The sequence below is a fragment of the Bacillus rossius genome, chromosome 8 (assembly GCF_032445375.1).
Source record: "Bacillus rossius redtenbacheri isolate Brsri chromosome 8, Brsri_v3, whole genome shotgun sequence".
Classification (NCBI taxonomy): domain Eukaryota; kingdom Metazoa; phylum Arthropoda; class Insecta; order Phasmatodea; family Bacillidae; genus Bacillus; species Bacillus rossius.
In genome coordinates, this window is record NC_086336.1 from 52,398,237 (window position 1) to 52,410,548 (window position 12,312).

The 12,312-nt window shown below is 35.6% G+C and overlaps 2 protein-coding genes across 7 annotated transcripts in view; one reads left to right on the plus strand and one right to left on the minus strand.

Annotated features, from left to right (window-relative positions):
* Positions 1 to 2,273, plus strand: part of LOC134534932 (WD repeat-containing protein 43) — a 48,157-nt gene extending 45,884 nt beyond the window's left edge. The window contains exon 10 of the mRNA XM_063373662.1: positions 2,015 to 2,273. Within this exon, the coding sequence (XP_063229732.1) occupies positions 2,015 to 2,157 (143 nt within the window). The 3' untranslated portion in view covers positions 2,158 to 2,273. The remainder of the gene's footprint in view (positions 1 to 2,014) is intronic.
* Positions 1,983 to 12,312, minus strand: part of LOC134534931 (cilia- and flagella-associated protein 91-like) — a 34,841-nt gene continuing 24,511 nt past the window's right edge. For all 6 annotated transcript variants that reach the window (XM_063373661.1, XM_063373657.1, XM_063373660.1 and 3 more), the window contains 3 exons: positions 11,722 to 11,870; positions 7,931 to 8,100; positions 1,983 to 3,078 (listed from right to left, as the gene is read on the minus strand). In XM_063373661.1, coding sequence (XP_063229731.1) covers positions 3,047 to 3,078; positions 7,931 to 8,100; positions 11,722 to 11,870 — 351 coding nt within the window. In that variant the 3' untranslated portion in view covers positions 1,983 to 3,046. The remainder of the gene's footprint in view (positions 3,079 to 7,930; positions 8,101 to 11,721; positions 11,871 to 12,312) is intronic.

Consider the following 12,312-nt stretch of genomic DNA (forward strand, 5'->3'; position numbering starts at 1 on the left):
GATATCTGCCACGTATTCCGCTTGTGGTAAAACCTGGGCGTGACCCCACCAGGAATCAAACCCATGTTGTTTCTATGGGAGGCGAGTTAGTCAACACTAGACCACCTTCGGCTGTCAGAGTGTTCAATCTGTACCACTAGTAAAGTAACACTCCAAATGATGGTACTGTGCGTTTTTTAAAAAACCTACACTATTTCCTACCCTTCGTGATACTGGCTAGTAATTGGTAGAGAGACCTGTAAAGTTCTTGAGAAGTATTAGAATTCCTGGGTAACAGAGACCAAATTTCTTGTCTAAAATGTATTATATTCTTGAGTAATACCGCAATCACACGCATATAATGCAATGATTTTAATCCAGAACTGCTGAAACTTGTATCTTGTCAGCTGGAAGAACATAACGAACAGCAATGGGAACAGCTTAGTTGAAAAATTACATTTTCTGTGGCAGAGCGTAACTGCTCTCTTAAGCCACTTAAGACTAATTAATTACTGCTTCCTAAACCTCCGCTTAGTTGAAAAAATTCACAATCTGCGTGTAAACTATGTCACTTATGTTACTTTAGTCTGCTTGTGTTAGATAGTAGCCATGAGAGATGAGACAGCACAACACTTTGGAATGTCATAAAGGGGAGGGGAAGAGAGTTCAAATGGATTTTGTCACTGGGTTCCTTCCATCAGTATACTGAAAAAAGTTGCTCCAGAAAAGTATTACCGTATTTACTCGTGTATAGCGCGCCCTCGTGTATAGCGCGCACCACGATTTTTGCAACTAATTCCAAAGAAAAAAAAAATTGAAATTTTTTTTTCCCCCATAAATAAATTTTACTAACATTTTGTGGTACCTGATTATTTAAATTGATGTGTGGTGATGCGTCAGGAAAATACATAAACTCTGCTGTCTAAACGGAAGATAATGAAGCGCTATATCGCCACAACTGGTACGTGGAAGGAAGGAAGGGAGGGAGGCGTGCCGCGCTACGTTGCTAAGCTGGCGCGGAGAAGATGACTCACCGGTGAGGAATGGAGGAAGCGAAGAAGTTGCCGGGGGGGGGGGGAACTGGTGACAACATTCTCTCTTTCTCTCTCTCTTTTTACTAGCTTCTGAGCTGGCTTTCTGTAAAGGGGGGAGGTCTAAAAATAAACAAGAGACCATGATGTGCGAGCTTGCGCGCGCGCGTGTGTGTGTGTGTGTGTGTGTGTGTGTGTGTGTGTGTGTGTGAAACAGAGGCCTTGTTGCTTGTGCGTATGTGTGGGGGCTGGCCAGAAACGTCACCCGTCACCCGGCAGTTAACGACTTCCACTCCTCCCCGCCTCCCCCCCCCCCCCAAAAATTTTTTTTCCCGTGTATAGCGCGCATCCTTATTTTTTTCCTTTACTTGAGGGGAAAAAAGGGCGCGCTATACACGAGTATATACGGTAGTAAATATGACATAAATTTATTAATTTTAGTAATTGTTAATTTCTATGTATTTGAATTGTGTTTTCTACTCCATATAATTTGGAATTAACATTGAAATGCTATAAGCTTAATTATAAATGTGATTAACATGTGTTAAATGGCAGGACATTTTGTGCTGGAACATTTGAATGTTTTGTCAATGAAGATGCATTTCATAAAGATTTTTAAATTGCACAGCATGTTTTAGGATTGTAATTTCCTATTTTATCTAGGCAGCACATTTGTTTTGATTGTTTCGGTGCCAAACATCTTGGTGGCTAGCTCCACCAATTGTTAAATAAGTAATTGTTGGTTCTCAGAATGACACGGATCACGCTGGTAGATATTCCTGATGACTCGGCGGTATGCAGACTGATGTACAATTATGACTGAAGGAAGTTTTTTTCAACATTTTCCTAAACAAATATTTGCCCCACACCTAAAGTTTGAACCTGCCAAGATGTTTGGCATGGGCAATAATCATAATCAACAATTTAAAAACATACATGTCAACATAAGCATGCTGCAGGTTGCTGACAGTTGAGTGAGTACACCTGTGGTTGGTTTGTTGTAGAATCTGACTCTTCGGATACTGAAGACATGCTGAATGGAGTGGGCAGTGCCAGCGAAGAGTCTGGGAGTCGGTGGTCCGATGTGGACGAAGACGAAGAGGGAAGTCAGATGGAAATGGAAGAGGAAGTTTTGTCTTCAGATTAAAGAAGTGTTACATGTTCAAGCATTACATGTTAATAAATGTTAATACATAATTGTTTTATACTGTGTTCACAATTGTTTTTATAATGGTTTTCCTGGAAAAAAATATTTTGACACACTGTGTTTTTTTAATAGTTTTGTGTACACCCTAATTTGTTTTCCATTCCAGTAAAATGCCATATTCATCACTGTGACAAGTTTGGTTCTGATAACTCCAAACTTTCTTTTTGGTAGAATATCTAGTGGAGTATATTGATATTCAATTCCTTATGGAATTATTATTTTATTCATCCTCCCTGTCAAATCTTCAATAAACATTTGAGAATTAAAATGAGTATTAACTATCAGTTTTAATTTTAGTATTTGAATTACATATCCCCTCAGACATTGTACAATTTAAAATACAGGATGAACTAGACAAAGGATAATTTTTGGGCACAAATATAAAACATCACATTGACTACAACCTTTGAAGAACTGCAACTGCATAGTGCATGTACCATATATGGGTCTGCACACACTTTTTAGATTTGTTGTTATCTGTTTCCATTTGCATGTAAACTATAAGGATTGTGTCCTAAATCTGACAAACTATCACACATTTTAATGCAATAAAAAAAAGGCATAAACTTATTGACTGTCAATGTAGTTGCATATTACTGGATGTGTGTGATTGATCAAAAATAATAAAAACATGAGCATGTGCCCAATCAGTAAAAATCACTTAATATTTAAAAATTCTTGTAAACGTTATTTTGACAATTACCATGAATTTTTTTATGAAATATATTTAGATATTTGTTTTTCTAAGTTGCTTATAACACTATTACTTAACACCACATATTGTTGGTCTGTAGTGTATCTGTGGAGTTGTAGGGAATGTGGTTTGGTGTCAGTCTGACTGTGGTTCATCTGGCATAGCACCTGCAAGCAAACAGTAGTTATCAGCGTTGCTGCAACTCTGGAAAACACTGAAAAATGAAAAAAAGTCAGCAAAAACTTGGAACTGCTTGGGGGAGGGTAGAAAACAATCACACAAGTTGATAATTTTATTCTGAGATCCAGTGTAAGCTAAATAAATTTCCTTTATAACTTTTTCAAAAACAATCTTTTAACAGATACATTGGTTTGGATGGGTGTGAACATTTGGATTATCAAAGTAATTGGATCAAATTAAAAAAAACACGGTTTATACAGACTAGTGATGGCCCGATATTCGATATCCGATATCGGAGATCTGTAATATCGGTACATTTTTCAATATCGGACATCGGTAAATACTTGCGATATTTTGATAACCGATGTTTGCTCTCGCCAATAATACTTCTCACATAACCTCAACTGTAATTCCAAGCTTATTTTCCGCGGGCGTAATTTATCTTTCTTCACGTCACCATATTACATAGTAATTCCAAGCATATTTTCCACTGAAATAATTTCAAGCCTATTTCTTCTTTCTGATACTGCAATGCATCCCGACGTTACAATTCTTCCATGTGTACACAAATCCCAGTCATTAGTGTATATTTATTCGTTTCAGATATTCGCAAAATGTTTTCGCTTGATGAATTTTCGAAGTTCACTAAGTGTACATAAATTGAAAACATAAACTAAAATAATTACGATATTTAATAAGTGGTGTAGCCGCAAGTAAACATTGGAAAGAATAAAGTTGCTGCTTGATATGACCATAGAGTAGGATATAACAGGCATTTTCTTTCCGTGTCGTTTCATGGTTGCCAACTGCTGTTCTATACAAAGACGTTACGTAAGTTTTACAAAAGCTATAATATGAAACGTATTTAATTTAAGTAGGGAAAGTTGCAGCAAAGGTATTATGTTGGCTATATTGAGTGCATTGCCAATACGAGAATAACATAAATAAAGATGTGTGGTTTTATAAACTCTGCAGTACGTTTCAAAGTTGTATTGAAATTACTTTTCACGTATTTTTAACGTGTTTTCGCACCAATAAATGGAGTGATACACTTGAACAATGGTCACAAAATTTGCTAATTGAAGACCTTCCTTTCTAGCGTGTCGTTTACCGTGATGAAATTTTACAATGGGTACAAAAGTTGGTAAAGTTTGATGTTTTTCAGACTGTATTTTTCGTAGATTACAGTTGAGACACTGGACTAAGTACATGCAGTGACTTGTGAATTTTAATTTAGAGAGCTTATTTGTAGGCCATTATGATAATTTCGTTATTAGCTTTCATTTAATGTGAATTTACAATATTTTACAATTAATAAAAATAATATACATTCACATAAGTATGTTTTATTAATATTTAACTTTTTTTCATTATTGTCTCTAACAATACTCCAGAACCACAATTTTATAGAATCAGTATTAGAAATGAGATAGGCCTATTATCGGAATATCGGGTATCGGGTATCGGATTGGTAAATTTGGAAATATCGGAATCGGTATCAGTATCGGGTTTTTGGATATCGGGCCATCACTAATACAGACTATAGAATAATCAGGAAATATTGACAGTTTTAGTTTAAAACTGGTTAACATTTGGTTATTGGTGTGCACATTTAGTTAAAACAGCAGTTATTTTAAACTGTTAATTGTATTTAACTGCAGAAGGCGTGCCCCTGCATATGGGTCACATCTATTATTTGGGTCATAAAAATCTAATCTCGAATAAGGGCCGTACCATTACATCTATCTTCAATAGAGTTTCATGTATAAAAGCAAAGTCTTTGACCCATGTCTCAGCTTATTGGTGCGTAAGAAATATGGCAGGGGTTTAACCCACTGTCCTCGTGTTGTCTACTATCTGTGCTGCTTTATTAATTATTACAGTAGTAGAATGAGACGGAAGAATTCTTCTGCTCACCTCTCTCTCTTTCTCTTTTTCTCTCTTTCTCTTTTTCTCTCTTTCTCCTCTCCTCCCTACTTCTTTACAACCCCTCCTACTAACAAAAAGCCAAAAGGAAAAGGCTACTATTTTTTTATACCCATATGTAATCCGTCTCAGCTATTGTATTTTTTTTAACCAGTCCTTTTCCCTAATACAAAATTCCCATGCTAGTCAACAAGAAATTAGTGCGGGAGCTGGAGGAACATAAAAAGCGGTGCTTTTAAGTGCTGCTTTCACAGCACCAACGATGGCTGCAGTTTTGTCATGAAATGTTCATTTGAAAGCTAGAAAATCTCACGCAAAAAAAACAAATGTTTGGTCACAAGTTACGACTTAAAAACCTGTCAAAATAGACACGTGGAGATTGTGTACAGTGCCAGTTCACCGACATTTACAACGAAGGAGGGGGAGAGAACCGACAACCCTACTACATGTCCATGTACAAACTCTAGTTGGTTAATTTTATATTTTCTTCTCGAGCCAAACGCTAGCCCAGCAAGTTACGTCACTTGCTGTTGGCCGGGCAGATGCAGCACAATGGCACCATTCATGGTAATTTGTACACACTGCTTTGGTATTTTAACTAAACAATTTTTAAATACTCATGATGATGTTCTTATTCAAAACCAACACATGAGAGTTATTTATGAACACACACTATGATACATTGCAATTATAAATTATATAATTTTTTTATGTAAAGTTAAAAGCTCGCATAGGGATAGCACTGCATTTTTTAAAACTAAAAATCCTTATAAAATGTGCACCCATGTGCAGGTAACTACTACATATTTAATATATATTACTGTATATTCTGGAAAAGGTGGGTAAACTTCACCCAGCTATTGGTTAAAAACCTAGTTATGGCAACGCGCTCTGTGAGACGAGGGTTCTAATTTGTCGGAGTGACAAAAGGATATGTTATAGGAGGGAGGTTTAAAGTCATGAATAGTACTTATGTCAGTATGTACCATTAGCCTTAATCTTTACAACATGAATTAACATCAGCTTGATCAGGGCTGTTGCCAAAGACTTTATAATTTAATTGGATGGCTGGTACCGACGACTTACAATGTAATTGGGCAGCTGGAACGCTTTATAATGTAATTGGGCGTGTTAATGGAGGTGTTTTTATCAACTTAAAAACTAAACGTAACCTTATGTTACAGTTTAAAAAGCTACGTATATCCTTGTTTTAGCTTTTGAGGTTCCTAGTACTGCATCTTATTCAAATTTTGTATGACCTTCAACTTTTGTCCTAATCAAAATATGTAAAATAAATACATACTGATCCATGGTAAAACATACTTAAAATGTACTTAAATATGCTTAATTTGCCATGCTTTGTTTCATAAACATTTTATGAACATGAAATTAATTAAAAGGACTTAAATTGTGTGCATATCTTCTCATAATTGTGATTGTAAAGCCGTCCTTGTGATATACACAAGTAAAGACAAGATTGTATGGTAAATTGCGATAAAACTGAAATAACACTGAAAAGTGTGTCATATAATACCAAAATGCAAATTAATAAAGCATCTAAAAGCAACAAAACATGATATTAATCAGCATATTACATCATGATATTAATCAGCATATTTAATCAAAACTCAACTCTGGTTATAAACATATAACCTTTTAATGTATTTATCAAAATTATTTATCATGGCGTTAGTACAAAAATAGATTGGGGAAAGAAATCATTTTTTTTTTATGTTGAACCTGTTTTAAGTACCTATTTAATATTTATATCATGAGTTATGACATTGGAACATTTTAAACATGCACATATTTATAGGTACCTACATACTGTTTTATTTTTATTGTTCCAAGTGGTTTAGACATGCTTATTACAAATTATTTCATTGTTAAATTGCATCATGTATTGCCAAAATTACTTTTTTTTGGTGAAGTAAGAATCACTGCACAAGTAACAGTTTTATTCATTGAAAATGGTGCTATCTGTATGAATAAACAGAGTTCTTAAAAAAAATTGAAATTGGCCTTAAAATAAAACCATAAAATCTTGTCTCTAGGTAGATATAAGACATTGCTATTGCTTGTTAAGGAAGCGCTGCAAGGGAAACAGGATGCTGGAAAACTAAACGAGGAACTTTAACATCCTCGTAGAGAGGCAGGTTGTTTGCCTCCAGAATTCCCGAGAAATTGCGGTGGTAGAGGACCCGGGATGATAACTTCTGGCTTGTGCATCAGTTTCCCTGTCAGTGGCAATGATGAAGCGTGTGCCTCTTCCTTCCAGACAGTCTCGAAGGGTAGAAGGGCCAACAAGATGGTGTATGGTTGAATCTGCAGTACCCATCATCGACTGCTGAGTTTGTTAAATTTGGACTCAATGAAGATCTCTTGTATCAGCCCAGAGTAAGTAAAATAATTTTGCTATAAGAGCTAAATCATTTAGTGCTAACACCTTTAAGAACACCCCAACATGCAGTCACGTTGAATAACCCAGTTTTTTTCTCCTAAGTTCTTTAAAACTAAAATTTGTTTTAAATATCAACTAAGTTGAAGTGAGTGGAATGTTTTGCATAGGCTATTGTACATACTTGAGCTGAAAAAAAAAAAAAGATTAAATGCTATGGGATCACATTCAACTCTGGCACATACCATAGCTTAATTACAGTGAAATCTCATATTGTATCTTAAAAAGGTCATAATTTTGGTACTTTATAATGAAATTGATTTATACCAAACTGATACTAAATCTAAAATACAGTCCTTTAAATAAATGTTAAGGTGATCAGGAAATACAATTTGGGAATATATATTGTTCTTGAAAACCCTTCCATACTTGTGAACACAGATACGCACGCCTCAGTTGGCCTTGCTGTCGACGATACACGAAGAGCTACGGTGTATGATGGTGGAGTCGTGTACCTTGCCGGCCGCCCAGAGGCGTGCTCTGCTGGATGGCAGCGTGAGCCTCCTCCAGGTAGCGCCTCTGCCTGTCCTTGATGCGCTGCCTCACGCGTCGCTTCTCCGCCTCCGGCAGCAGGTAGTTGTGTATCAGGTCTGCCACCATCTCCTCCTGCTCAATGTAGTTGCCCCTGGGTCACCACGCCACACGCACCGTCAGCTCCAGCCCCCTCGCAGCTCCTACACTTTTACTAGACATTGGTTTATGTTCGTGTTGACTATCCCTTTCTTTTTATCTTAAGAGGCCACTCCAGTGTTTCAGGGGCACTACGCAACCTGCGTTAACCTCATAAGATTCAATGCTATTTTCATTTTGCTTATAACTAATTAACTATTATAGATTTCGAAATGATGCTTGCTTGATATGTAAGACAACGATGTTCTTATCAAAGCCTCTTTCTTCAAAAACGTGCATAAATTATGGTTCAAACCTAGACAACACACTTATGCATATTAGTAAAGATTAGTATTAAACCATAATTGATGCACGTTTTTGAAGAAAGGGGCTTTGATAAGAACATTGTTGTCTTACATATCAAGCAAGCATCATTTCGAAATCTATATTAGTTAATAAGTTATAAGCAAAATGAAAATAGCATTGAATCTTATGACGTTAACGGGGGTGGCGTAGTGCCCCTGAAACACTGGAGTAGCCTCTTAAGGAAATATTTTCATAGTAGGACGTGACCAAAGTTAGCAAACAAAATTAACTTATTTTTGTAGGTAATGCAGTTAAAAGAGCCAACCTAGTCAGGGGTGTATTAGTGTTACCAAGGCAGGATAACTGGTGCTTCTAACACAGTATATCGCCTCTAAGCACAAAGCTGTGAGTGTGAACATGGTGCGTCGGGCAACATGAGATTTGGTGTTACATGGCGAAGAAATGAAGTTCATGCCTAAAAACTACTATTGAAAACCAGTTCCTTTCTCTGAAATATGGAAACAGAACTACTCACCAGCCCTAAGCATATTCTTAAATACTTTTTGCAAACAGATTGCACTCAGTTATTTTGGGTAGTTATCAACTCTCTAGGTTTTTTCCAAAGCTCTCCACACCGTATATGTGCCCAGGTAGATGGGGGGGCTCAAGTAACATATTCCTGCTGATAAGGCCACACAATCAGCAAGCAGGCATCCCTCCAAAGTGATCAATAGTTCTGTCCGAGGTTTAGGCAAATATTGCGAAAGTTGATGGCGGGGTTTTTCCAGAGTACACAGTTTCCCCCACTTAAGCAATCAATCTATTTTTATGTTAATTTAGCTGCGGAAATGGAATGTTTCCATAGATTCGAATGAGATTAAATTATTCCAAATCCAGTGGTTTTTGGAATTGAAGCAGGTCTAGGTATTTTTCCCCAATTACAATACCTCAAAATTGAAAGTAGCAGTTCACATCTATTAAAGGCAGTATATCTTTATATATATATTTCTTGTGTGCGTGTGTATGTCACTGAACTCCTCCTAGACGGCTGGACCGATTTTGATGAAATTTTTTGTGTGAGTTCACGGGGATTCGAGGATGGTTTAGATTCACAATTTGGTCCACTGGAAAATGTTTATTTAATTAATTTTTTATTTATAAATTGTTGTTGATCTTTGAATGGTTTAGGTTTACAGTATATATATGTGTGTGTTGTGTATTTATTTATGTGTTGTTGTTAATCTTTGGATGGATTTTATGAATTGTTGTTATTACATTAAAATTAAAATATAATTGGTTATTGAGATTATTATATTATTATTTATTGAAATAACATTTTAAAGTGTAATTAAAAATATAGGTGCAAATTTGTGAGGTGCAGTATTGAAGTGAGTATTTTACATGATTTTTCGTGATTTTAATTATGTATACACGTGAATTCAATACCAATCAACTTAACCTCCAAATTTAAATTGTCAGTTCTCATTTTATTCTACATATTAAAATGTAATAAAAAATATACATTGTGCAAAATATGTAAGGTGCAGTATCAAAGTGAGTATTTAACACGATTTTTCATTACTTTTAATTATGTATAGACGTGCATTCAATAACAATCAACCTACAACCCACAATTTTAAATTGTTAGTTCTCATTTTATTCTATGCAACTTATGACATATTGATGTCTCTTTGAAAATAAAAATATAAGTTTGTAAAATAAATTATAACATTATAACATTTATAGTTTCTTATAGTAATTATAGTAATTTCAGTTCGACCCGGCAGATGACGCTGCGATTAGATTCAGGGAAATTTCCTGTAAATTTTCGAATTTAAAACGTTTGACAGAACAACGTCGGTTGGGTCCGCTAGAAAGATATATAGAGATATATATGTAGAAAGATATATAGAGAGATAGAGATATAAATAGAAAGATAGAGAGAGTTATAGAGATATACATAGAGAGATAGAGAATTAGAGAGATAAAGAGAGATGCTTAGTATACGTTTAAAAAATTAAAAAATTGATTGAGGCATTGCAACGCATGCCGGGCATTATCTAGTACAATTATAATTTTGATCTGTTTTCTAATTAATCTGGATATAAATAACTAGTTTTTGCTGATTAATCAGGGAATTGGACCTATTTAATAACAAACTTTTTTATAGAAGGATTTTTGTTGGAATAATCAGATTATTGTTAAGTTTATAAGATTTCTATACATTTAGCATATCTTTTACTGGATGAAGTGTTTGATCATTGCACTTCATTCTAATAAATATGAGTAAATACTGAAAAAACCAAAGTGATAAAACACTACTTTTTCATATTCGTGTAATGTAGAAATATAGCAAATTTATGTGTCTTATTTTTATTTTGTCCAAAAGCATTTGCTGATTTTCATTTTGTTGGGGGACGGGTTATAGATGTTTTCATACCTTCTTCCCATTTGTTGGTAGGAATGATACATTTTTTATAATTGATGTTTGATGATATGGGGGATGGGGGGGAGGATATATCCCACTCCACCTGTATTCCCCTGATGTTATCTATTGTGTTAATAGCTTATATTATAAAATAAAATATATGTTCAACAAAAAACATCACGTACAAAACATTTAACCCAGGCTCTTGGATTACTGAAATTACAACGTATCTGTATAGGGTGTTTTATTATTGTTTGTAATTTAAATGAATTTACATCATTTGTAATTATGTTTGTAAAATAATTTTATACATACATATATATATATATATATATATATATATATATGTGTGTGTGTGTATGTGTATATATATATATATATAATTATTATTTTGAAGGGTTTGTAATATGATGGACTCGAAATCAAAGAATTGAATCTGAAATATAAATATTAAAATATAAAGTGGGTTTGGAATCTGCATAGTTTTGGAATTCCGTTCCTGCTTCATCGTAGGACTTAATTCTGTGATATAATTCAGGGGATGGAAATTGCTGATGGGCCCTCAGTTAAGAATTCAGTCTGCTACTTGGTGGTGCCGTGATCTTTGACCAACACTTCCCCCTCCCTTCTCATTACTTCTCTTCCAACACACTACTATTATTGTTGTACAGGTTATTTTTTTTTTATTTTGATTCCTCCCTGTCGAAATTGGTGCTTGCAAATTAATTTAGAAATATTATATTTTTGTTTATGTTTTTTTTTTGTTCCAGTTCAAAAATACCACATACTTGAAGCTGTAATCTAAGAATATAAAAATTTAAAGTGTTCATAGAAATAATTTAATATGTTTTAAAAATTTCAGAATATTAATTTCTCTGCTATTTGAAAACCTGACGTGTGCACCTGCTGTGTGCCTCCGCTGCGGCCTGGTCCATCTTCGCGGCCAGGCCCCTGATGTACCGCCGGGAGCTGTCCTCGCTCGCCCACTCCACACTCTCCAGGATCACGTCCTCCAGGTACAAGTCCACCGTGTCTTGCTGGACCTTCATCACCTGCGCAGCAGACGTGGCGTCTCGAGATCGCACCTGCCGCGTTCGCAGGGCCGGCGCGTCCGTACAGGCGAACTAGGCAACCGCCCAGGGCGCCAAGTAGCTGGGGGCGGCGCAGCACGACACATAACAGCTGATATACTGTATTTACTCGTGTATAGCGCGCACCACGATTTTTGCAACAAATTTCAAAGAAAAAAAAAATTTCCCGTAAATAAATTTTACTAACATTTTGTGGTACCTGTTAAGTAATTACGTATGAAACAAATGATAATTTAAATTGATGTGTGGTGATGCTTCAGGAAAATACTTAAACTCTGCTGTGTAGACGGAAGATAATGAAGCGCTGTATCGTCACAACTGGTACGATGGCGGGAGGGAGGGAGGCAGGCAGGAACGTGACGCAGAGGACTAGATGACTCACCTGTAGCAGCTGCGACGAGGA